Source organism: Aquarana catesbeiana, linkage group LG03 (genome assembly GCF_042186555.1).
Source record: "Aquarana catesbeiana isolate 2022-GZ linkage group LG03, ASM4218655v1, whole genome shotgun sequence".
NCBI lineage: Eukaryota > Metazoa > Chordata > Amphibia > Anura > Ranidae > Aquarana > Aquarana catesbeiana.
In genome coordinates this window covers 277,386,215-277,397,126 of record NC_133326.1, presented here as the reverse complement: position 1 = coordinate 277,397,126, position 10,912 = coordinate 277,386,215, and the positions used below count along the sequence as shown (strand labels likewise).

General features: G+C 42.3%; 1 protein-coding gene across 1 annotated transcript in view; it reads right to left on the bottom strand.

Annotated features, from left to right (window-relative positions):
- The window catches only part of LEMD3 (LEM domain containing 3), an 89,211-nt gene that overhangs the window by 7,754 nt on the left and 70,545 nt on the right, over positions 1-10,912 (bottom strand). Inside the window, exon 9 of the mRNA XM_073620127.1 lies at positions 7,687-7,862. Within this exon, the coding sequence (XP_073476228.1) occupies positions 7,687-7,862 (176 nt within the window). The remainder of the gene's footprint in view (positions 1-7,686; positions 7,863-10,912) is intronic.

Sequence of the window (10,912 nt, the reverse complement as noted above, 5' to 3'; positions counted from 1 at the left end):
TCTGATCAATGCTTTAAAAATAAAAATAGTGTTTCAACCAGTTTAATATGAAATGCTGCATAATTTCATATTCACTAAGCCAGCAGGAGGAGTTCTACAGAAATTTTAGTTTTTTTTTTTCTTAAAGCTGCTGTCATACAAATATATTTAAATGCAAGTGATCTTGGCAGTCACAACCAGTAGATTTAAAAAATGTTTTTTTTATATCCTGCAGTGCACGATCAAGGGATAAGAGGGCCAAAATAATGCAGCAGCCACACCAAAACACATCAATCCCCCACTAATCTGAGTAAAAAAAGCACAAATAGTGTCAAATTGCTGTTGCGGACAGCATGTGTCACTCCTTTACCACTACTTACACTTGTAGTTTTACTCCAGCACAAAAAAAAAAAAAAAATCCCTTCATATAGAGAACTAAAGAATGGTGTAGGAAAGAAAAAAAAAAAAAAAAAAAAAAATAATAATTGTTTGCTACAGGCATCCCTTCCTTCAAATCTAGCTAAAACCACCCATTTATTGCAAGCAGCAATCTGTAGATACTTTACAAGAATGCATCATGTGTAATGTGTAATGTTGCCAGCATGGATGAATAGATGTTAATCACTTGCCGACCGCCTCCTGTATAAATACACATCGGCAGAATGGCACAGCTGCGCAAAGGAACGTACCAGTACGTTACTTTGAATTTGCTGCATTGCGCGCCCGCCTGCCGCAAGCTTCATGAGTTGGGTCGCGGGTCCCGCGGACTCGATCGCCTCACGGAGAGGACGAACGGGGAGATGCTGATGTAAACAGCATCTCCCCGTTCTGCCTAGTGACAGTGTCACTGATCTCTGCTCCCTGTCATCGGGAGCAGAGATCAGTGACATGTCACAGCTAGCCCATCCCCCCTACAGTTGGAATCACTCCCTAGTACTGACTTAACCCCTCCCTGCCCCCTAGTGGTTAACCCCTTCACTGCCAGTGTCATTTACACAGGAATCCGTGCATTTTTATAGCACTGATTGCTGTATAAATGACAATGGTCCCAAAAAAAAAAAATTATTAATAAAAATGCCATAAAACTATCCCCTATAACTTTTGCGCAAACCAAACGCTTATTGTGATTTTTTTTTTTTTTTTACCAAAAATATGTAGAAGAATACATATCGGACTAAGCTGAGGAAAAAAAAAAAAAAAATCAATTTTATATATTTTGGGGGATATTTTTAGCAAAATGAAAAAAAAAAAAAAAAAAAAAAAATATATATAAAATCGCACAAGTGATCAAATACCACCAAAAGAAAGCTCTATTTGAGGGGGAAAAAAAAAAAAAGGACGTCAATTTTGTTTGGGAGCCACGCCGCACGACCACGCAATTGTCAGTTAAAGTGACGCAGTGCTCTGGTCAGGAAGGGGGTAAAATCTTCCGGGGCTGAAGTGGTTAACACATTAGCAACTTAGTAACTACTTACATACATTGCCAGGTTGATGTGTGTACAGTAAGCAGGCTCTGGATAACAGATCCTTCTTTCCCCAGCCACAGATAGAGAAATGTTTAGTGGATCTTGTAATCTGACCTCAAAATGTAGAAGGTGCTCTCTTTGGAGTGCAGGATGCCAGAAAAAAGTATGCTTAAATACCTGTCTGGGACCCATCCAGTAGCCTTTAACAGAGGGGTGCGGTGTTGGGGGAGGAGAAGGAAAAGGTCGAGGACGAGGGAATTAAAAAAAAAAATAAGTAAAAGTTTAACCACTTTCCACCCGTACGTCATATGACATTGTGGTCTTTTAATGGGGATAGCTGAACGATGCAGCTGCAGGCATCATTCAGATATCTTTTTCTGCCTGCGATTCCCTGCTCTGTAAAGAGGGTCCCCAGTCAGCTCTATGATCTTCGGAGGTCGGGCGTGACGTTATGTCGTCACGTCTGAACTCGGCAGATGTAAACACAGCCTATTCTTCGGCTGGGAAGCAGAGATTTTTTTTTTTTTTTTAATATCTCAGGCTTTCCAGCAAGATCTCACCAACAATGACCTTTCATGCCCTATTCCTTAGGAATAAAAGCGATAAATATAAAAATAAAAAGTGCTCCGGTCCACGCACACAGAAGTGAACGCATTCATACGTTGCTCCCACATATGTAAACGCCGTTCAAACCACACATGAGGCATCGCCGCGAACCTTAGAGTGACAGCAATAATTCTAGCCAAAGACCTTCTCTATTTTTAAAGCATCGCCTATTGAGATTTTCAAGTACCGAAGTTTGGCGCCATTATGAGTGTACGCAATTTTAAAGCGTGACATGTTAAGTATTTATTCAGTATATATATATATATATATATATATATATATATATATATATATATATATATATATATATATATATATATATATATACACATATATATATATATATATATATATATACACATATATACATATACACATATACACACACACAAAAAAAAAACCCCACACACGGGCCAACTTTGCTTAATTCATTAGTTTTCGTTTGAAAAATTGCTACGCAAATACCGTGCGACTTAAAAAGTTGCAACGACCACCATTTTATTCCCAGGGTCTCTGCCAACACAAAAACATATGTTTGGGGGTTCAGATTAATTTTCTAGCATGGGGGGGGGGGGGGGGAAAGGAAGAGATACATTTTTACATGTATGAGAAAAAAAAAAAAAGTGTCAGAATTGGCCTGGGTGGCAAGTGGTTAAAAAAAAGAAAAAAAAATGACTGCTCTGATGTTGACATCACACAGCCTCACTTTCGATTAGTTTTGAATGAAACATCAATCAAGGATTTCAGCGGGCATTCATGGCTTTCCTGTTAGAACCTCTCTCCAGTCTCTTTGGCTCCCATGGCCAAAACCTGTCTCACCCTAGATTAGGGAAGACAAACAGCTTGGAATGGCGCTCATCTTGTGGAAGCCAAAAACAATCCACGTGCATTCTTATATAGTATTGTATTTATAGACTCTTGCTTGCAATAAATTTAGGTGCCTTTAACTTGAATGGTTAGTGTTTGGCTGAAGCCATTTCGTGATTATGGTTCAAAACGAGTAAACACAACAGAAACTCCCCTAATGACCCTGATCAAAAGTTTGCATACCCCAGTTCTTAATATCATGTATTGCCCCTTTTAACATCAATGGCAGCTTGAAGTCTTTTGTGGTATTTGTGGATGAGGCTATTTATCTTCAAAAGATGGTAAAGCTGCTCATTTCTCTTGGCAAAAAGCCTACAGTTCCTGTAAATTCTTGGACTGTCTTGCATGAACTGCACCCCCGGGGTGGCTCAATGATATTGAGGTCAGGAGACAGATGGCCACTCCAGAATCTTCACTTTATTCTGCTGTATCCAAGACAGGTTGACTTGGCCTTGTGTTTTGGATCATTGTCATGTTGGAATGTCCAAGTACCGTCCCATGCTCAGCTTCCTGGCTGATGAATGCAAATGTTCCTCCAGTATTGCTTGATAACATGCCGCATTCATCCTGCCATAAATTTTGACCAAATTTCCTGTGACTTTGTAGCTCACACATCCCCAAAACATCAGCGATCCACCGCCATGTTTCACAGTAGGAATGGTGTACCTTTCATCATAGGCCTTATTGACTCCTCTCCAAATGTAGCGTTTATGGTTGTGACCAAAAAGCTCAATTTTGGTCTCGTCACTCCAAATGACTGTGGCAGAAGGTTTGAGGCTGGTCTCTGTGCTGTTTGGCGTATTGTAGACGGGATACTTTGTGCCATCTGCATAGTAATGGCTTTCTTCTGGCAACTCAACCATGCAGCCCATCTTTCTTCAAGTGCCTCTCCTTATTGTGCATCTTGAAACAGCCACACCACATGTTTTCAGAGAGTCCTGCATTTCACCTGAAGTTATTTGTGGGTTTTTCTTTGCATCTCGAACAACTATCCTGGCAGTTGTGGCTAAAATTTTAGTTGGTCTACCTGACAGGGTTTTGGTTTCAACAGAACCCCTCATTTTCCAGTTCTTGATTAGAGTTTGAACACTGCTGATTGGCATTCTCAATTCCTTGGATATCTTTTTACATCGCTTTCTTTTTTTATACAGTTCAAATACCTTTTCCCCCAGATCCTTTGACAATTCTTTTGCTTTCCCCATGACTCAGAATCCAGAAATGTCAGTGCAGCACTGGATGAAAGATGCAAGGGTATGTCAGGAGTCCAGAAACTCATTGACCTTTTACACACACACACACACACACACACACCCCAATTACACACAAACAGATCACAGTTGAGGATGGTTGGTTACCTTTAATAGCCATTCAAACTGCTTTGTGTTAACTTGTGTGCATGTTACCAGGCCAAAATCACCAGGGTATGTAAACTTTTGATCAGGGTCATTTGGGTAGTTTCTGTTGTCATTAGGATTTAAAAAAAAGAGTAAACACAGTTGATGATAAATGACTTCAGCCAAACACTAACCATGAGTGAAAGAAAAGTTTGTGTTATCATTCATATTCTCTGAAAAATGGCCAAGAAATCAAATTCTGCCAGGGTATGTATATTCAAATCATATTATTATAAGCAATCATATTTACAACAGCTAAAAGCAACCAATCTCACATGTGAATGCCTGAATTTTTTTCCCACCAACTTTATACAGATTAGAATCATTACTCAATGGTTCACCATGTGAACCATTACATTCATTACCGCCCACAGTTCCTTCCTTTGCATAGGTCACCGAAACGAAAATTCCTGTTTTTTCATCGGAAACCACTATGATAGCACTGGAGTCATCTGCTGGGTGGAGTGCCACGTTCACCTTTCTGCCACACATGTCCCCTCGGTGCTGCTCCTGCTTGCAAGGGCAACACATTTTTGATCTTTTCCTACGATCGACTTTTGTTCCCTGTTCCCCTCCTCAATGCCTCACTTACAACCATTCCGTGCCACAGCATAGGTTAGCAAATCTCAATTGACCACTGGTTTTCTGGATCAAGTTGTCATTACCACAGTTCCTGTGGCAGATAGTATTAAGGAGTTTTAACTCCAACCTTTTCACCATCCCCCAAACCCAAAAGGGGGCATCCACCCAATCTTGGATCTCAAAGCTCTCAATGTCTTCATTAGGTCCACAAATTTCACACAAAATCCACCTCATCACCCCTTCACCAGGGAGACTTCCAGGCTTCTGTGGACATTGACGATGTTTACCTTCATGTTCCTATCTTTCCAGAGCATTACGATTTCTCCACATTTTGCTATGGGACCACTGCCCTACCAATTCATGGGAAGTGGCCATTCAGGCTCTCATCTGCACCTTGGGTATTCACTAAGGTGCTTTCATGCCAAGTTTTAGCCTGGTTGCAGTCTCGTGGCATCATTAGATAACCTCTTGTTGAGGAAGTGTTGGTGCAAGCTGTAGGGCTTGTGACTGTCTAGATGTTAGATTTGGACAGACCCTGAACCTTCAGAAATCAGTCAGTAGAACAGATTAAATTGAAGTATCTGGATCTAGTCCTGGAAATAGCTCAGGTTAGAGTCTTCCTTGCACAGGAGAAAAACTTGAAACTCTCAGGTCTCAAATCTAAACTCTCCAGTTCAGCAGCCTGACTCCGCTTTTGCAAGAGAGACCTAAGCCTGTTGGTTACCTCTTTCAAGGGCAGTTCAATTTGCCCATTTTTAATCCAGACCTCTGCAACGCAACAGTCCGTTGTTGCAGGAAAAAGTCAGTCTGGCCTCTGTCCCTGGCTTGGTAGCTCAGGAATCAGAAAGGTGGTCCTGCATCTTTTGGAGGATTCTCATGTTGAATGCCAGCCTGCTAGGCTGAGAGAAGTTCTGGGCATCCTGACAGTGCAGGGGACTTAGTCAGAAGAGTCATCTCTGATCATCCTTGTACTTCTAGTGATTTGTCATTGCAGCACAGCACTATCCTGACAAAGGGCCACCCAAACCAGATTCAATCAGATGCCACCACAGCAGTGGCATTGCTCAGTGAACTCCATGCATCAAGAGAAGGTGGCAGGAACCTGTCCTGCGCAGAACTTCACAGCCATGAGCATTCCAGGCATTGGTGACTGCCAGACAGATGTCCTCAGCTGGTGGCACCTGGGTCCAGTAGAGTGGTTCCTTCATCCGAAGGTGTTCCATGATCTGTGTTGCAGCTAGGGGATGCCTGATGGGGGCCATCAGGTTCCACAAACATGAAAGGGTTTGTCTGCAGGTACAGGGGTTCTCTGGTTGCTGTGTGATCACTAAACCCCAATCTAAGCTATTCCTACCCTGAAACTTTTCTTTGCAGGATCAAGATGGTGGGAATTTCAGTGATCCTCACTGCTCTGGACTGACCCAGTGAGGATGTGGCACATCAACCTAGTAAAATTCCAGGCAGATGCTCCGTGGGCACTTACATCCTGATTCATGGTCGCTGGTTTGCAAACTGCATTGGTGTTGAAGTCAAGGCTCTAAAAAAGGGACAGAAAATCTCAGTCTGATTCCCATGATACTAAAAGCTAGACGTCTACTTCCTGTAAGGTCATCAGACATGGAAGGCATAAGATTCAGGGGCTTCTATCCCAGGAGGTTCACCGTGGGACAAATCTTTTTCTTACTGCTGCTGGGTCTAGACCAGCATTTAGTTATCAGCACCATCACTAGCCAGGTTTCTGCCCTATTTTGTTTCAGAGCTCATTGGCCACTCTCTAATGCCCCGTACACACGGTCGGATTTTCCGACGGAAAATGTGTGATAGGACCTTGTTGTCGGAAATTCCGACCGTGTGTAGGCTCCATCACACATTTTCCATCGGATTTTCCGACACACAAAGTTTGAGAGCAGGATATAAAATTTTCCGACAACAAAATCCGTTGTCGGAAATTCTGATCGTGTGTACACAAATCCGACGGACAAAGTGCCACGCATGCTCAGAATAAATAAAAAGAGATGAAAGCTATTGGCCACTGCCCCGTTTATAGTCCCGACGTACAAGTTTTACGTCACCGCGTTTAGAACGATCAGATTTTCCGACAACTTTGTTTGACCGTGTGTATGCAAGACAAGTTTGAGCCAACATCCGTCGGAAAAAATCCTAGGATTTTGTTGTCGGAATGTCCGAACAAAGTCCGACCGTATGTACAGGGCATAAGACCATATGGATAGTGGGGTTCTCCTATGTGGTCTTCCATGTAGTCCCCCACCATCCGTTCTTTCCTGTGACTCTAAGGGATTGGCGTCTGGTTCTCTCTGCACCTCAGTAACTGCCGTTTGAACCCATTAGATACATTCCCATTTCTTCCCCTCCAAATTTTAAGTCATTTTGGCCCAATGGATTCAATGCCTGTGACGTGTAACATATGCAGATTAGGTGCTTTGTCTCGGACATTCCTGATCCAACCAAGCAACTAGTATTTTAAGGTTGTCAGTAATGCAGCCTATAAACTTCTCTCAACTTATTTCCTTCAAATCTGGGTTTCCCAGTAAAATGCTACATACGCCACCTGGTTACCTCTTTCTTGATGGATCATGAAAAGATGCCAAATTAGTCTATCATAGTAGCTACAGATTCAACTAAAGGGGACTTAATCATACTCCTCTGTGCCTTCGGTCATGCCCCACTTGTTCATCCAAAAAAATCCACAAATTTACAAATAGTAGCATAACTTCTCTAACAGGAGGCACGCTTGACATGTGAATAAGCAAATGGAAAATTGGAGGCATTACCTTGTCCTTGCCATACTTTAGAAGGCATGGTTGAAATTTTGTCACATGAAGAAGGCTGAATCCATTTCCATACAAGGAAATCTGTTCCTGCTATTTTCTGTGTTTCAGTACGTATACGAGACTCATTTGAAGCCAAGAATTCAACAGCCCGTTCCCAAGCCTTTTTCATTTTTTTCCTACAGGGAGAAGAAAAAAAAAAAAAAAAAGATGGATTAGTAATTTAAAAAAAAGGTTACATTACCTTCTTTGAATTATTCAATCGAATAGGGCCCACAAATACAAGCAAAAACTCACTTGGCCGATGCTCATGCCCTTTTGCACCATGTTAGGTGGGGGGGAGGGAGAAGGATGACAGAGGAGAGCTGCAGATGACAGAGGCACGTAAACGGACCACGATGTCAGGGCTCAGCAGCCATGATAAAACTATGGTCAGTTTACCCGGGGAGTAGGGCAAAACCAGGCAGGATCAGCCAGGCATTTCAGGTGATAGAAAGGGTCAAAAACACAGCAAACTGCTGTATAACATGCTTTAACCACTTCAGCCCCAGAAGGTTTTACCCCCTTAATGACAGCCCATTTTTTTGGATACAGCACTGTGTTGATTTAACTGCCAATTAATTGCGCAGTCGTGCGACGTTGTACCCAAACAAAATTTATGTCCTCCCCTCCCCACCACCACAAATATAGCTTTCTTTTGGTGGCATTTGATCAACCTCTGCGGTCTTTAGTTTGCACTATGAAAAAAAAAAAAAAAAAATTATAAATAAATATATATATATACACATACACACACACACATTATATATATATATATATATATATATATATATATATATATATATATATATATATATATATATATATATATATATATATATATACACACATACACAGTGGGGAAAAAAAAGTAAAAAAAAAGTATTTAGTCAGCCACCAATTGTGCAAGTTCTCCCACTTAAAAAGATGAGAGGGGCCTGTAATTGTCATCATAGGTATACCTCAACTATGAGCGACAAAATGTGGAAACAAATCCAGACAATCATATTGTCTGATTTTTTGAAAGAATTTATTTGCAAATTATGGTGGAAAAAAAGTATTTGGTCAATATCAAAAGTTCATCTCAATACTTTGTTATATATCCTTTGTTGGCAATGACAGAGGTCAAACGTTTTCTGTAAGTCTTCACAAGGTTGTCACACACTGTTGCTGGTATGTTGGCCCATTCCTCCATGCAGATCTGCTCTAGAGCAGTGATGTTTTGGGGCTGTCGCTGGGCAACACGGATTTTCAACTCCCTCCAAAGGTTTTCTATGGGGTTGAGATCTGGAAAATGGCTAGGCCACTCCAGGAGCTTGAAATGCTTCTTACGAAGCCACTCCTTCGTTGGGATCATTGTCATGCTGAAAGACCCAGCCACGTTTCATCTTCAATGCCCCTGCTGATGGGAGGAGGTTTGCACTCAAAATCTCACGATACATGGCCCCATTCATTCTTTCATGTAAACGGATCAGTCGTCCTGTTCCCTTTGCAGAGAAACAGCCCCAAAGCATGATGTTGCCACGCCCATGCTTCACAGTAGGTATGGTGTTCTTTGGTTGCAACTCAGCATTCTCTCTCCGACGAGTTGCGTTTCTACCAAACAATTCTACTTTGGTTTCATCTGACCATATGACATTCTCCCAATCCTCTTCTGGATCATCCAAATGCTCTCTAGCAAACCTCAGATGGGCCCGGACATGTACTAGCTTAAGCAGGGGGACAAGTCTGGCACTGCAGGATCTGAGTCCCTGGCGGCGTAGTGTGTTACTGATGGTAGCCTTTGTTACATTGGTCCCAGCTCTCTGCAGGTCATTCACTAGATCCCCCCCCCCCCCCCCCCCTGTGGTTCTGGGATTTTTGCTCACCGTTCTTGAGATTATTTTGACCCCACGGGGTGAGATCTTGCGTGGAGCCCCAGATCGAGGGAGATTATCAGTGGCCTTGTATGTCTTCCATTTTCTAATTATTGCTCCCACAGTTGATTTCTTCACACCAAGCTGCTTGCCTATTGCAGATTCAGTCTTCCCAGCCTGGTGCAGGTCTACAATTTTTTTTTCTGGTGTCCTTCACCATAGTGGAGTTTGGAGTGTGACTGTTTGAGGCTGTGGACAGGTGTCTTTTATACTGATAACAAGTTCAAACAGGTGCCATTAATACAGGTAATGAGTGGAGAACAGGAGGAGCCTCAAAGATACAGGTCTGTGAGAGCCAGAAATCTTGCTTGTGTGTAGGTGACCAAATACCTTTTTTCCACCATAATTTGCAAATAAATTATTTAAAAAATCAGACAAATGTGATTGTCTGGATTTGTTTCCACATATTGTCTCTCATAGTTGAGGTATACCTCTGACGACAATTACAGGCCTCATCTTTTTAAGTGGGAGAACTTGCACAATTGGTGGCTGACTAAATAGGTGTGTATATACACACACACATACATACACACACATACATATATATACACACACACTAAAATGTATTCATCAGTATGGCCAGATATGTATTCTTCTACATATTTATAATAATTAAAAGAACACAATAAGCTTATATAGTTTGGTTTGCGCAAAAGTTATTGGGTCTACAAAATAGGGGATTAAATTAATGGACTTTTGTTATTGTTACTACTGGTAATAATGCCGATCTGCGGTTTTTAGCGGGACTGCGACAATGCGGCGGACAAATCTGACCCCATGTGACACTTTTTGGGGACCAGTGCTATAAAAATGCACCGATCAATGTAAAAATGACACTGGCAGGGAAGGGGTTAACACCAGGGGGCAATCAAGGGGTTAACGGTGTGTGTGTGGATGGGCATGGGCTGCCTGTGACACGACAGATCGCTGTTGCCGATCACTGGGAACAGCATCTCTCTGAAATGTCAACTGACAGGCAGATCCTCGTTCTGTCTCTGTATACCACAAACACGGGTCGCCAGCAGACAGTCTGCGGGGGGCTCGCTCCCAGTTTTACATTCACGGACAGATGTACAACTACAGCGGTTTGCGCAGCAGAGCCGATCTGCCGCAGCATAACTGTGGCGGCAGGTTGGCGAGTGGTTAACTAGTTACGGACCAGCCGCCGCAGTTGTACTGCGGCAGGTTGACTCCCTTGCGCAAATCTTTGTCATTGTACATTGGGCGCGAACACGGCGATCTGTTGACGCGCTAGCAGGGGAGCTAACCAGCAG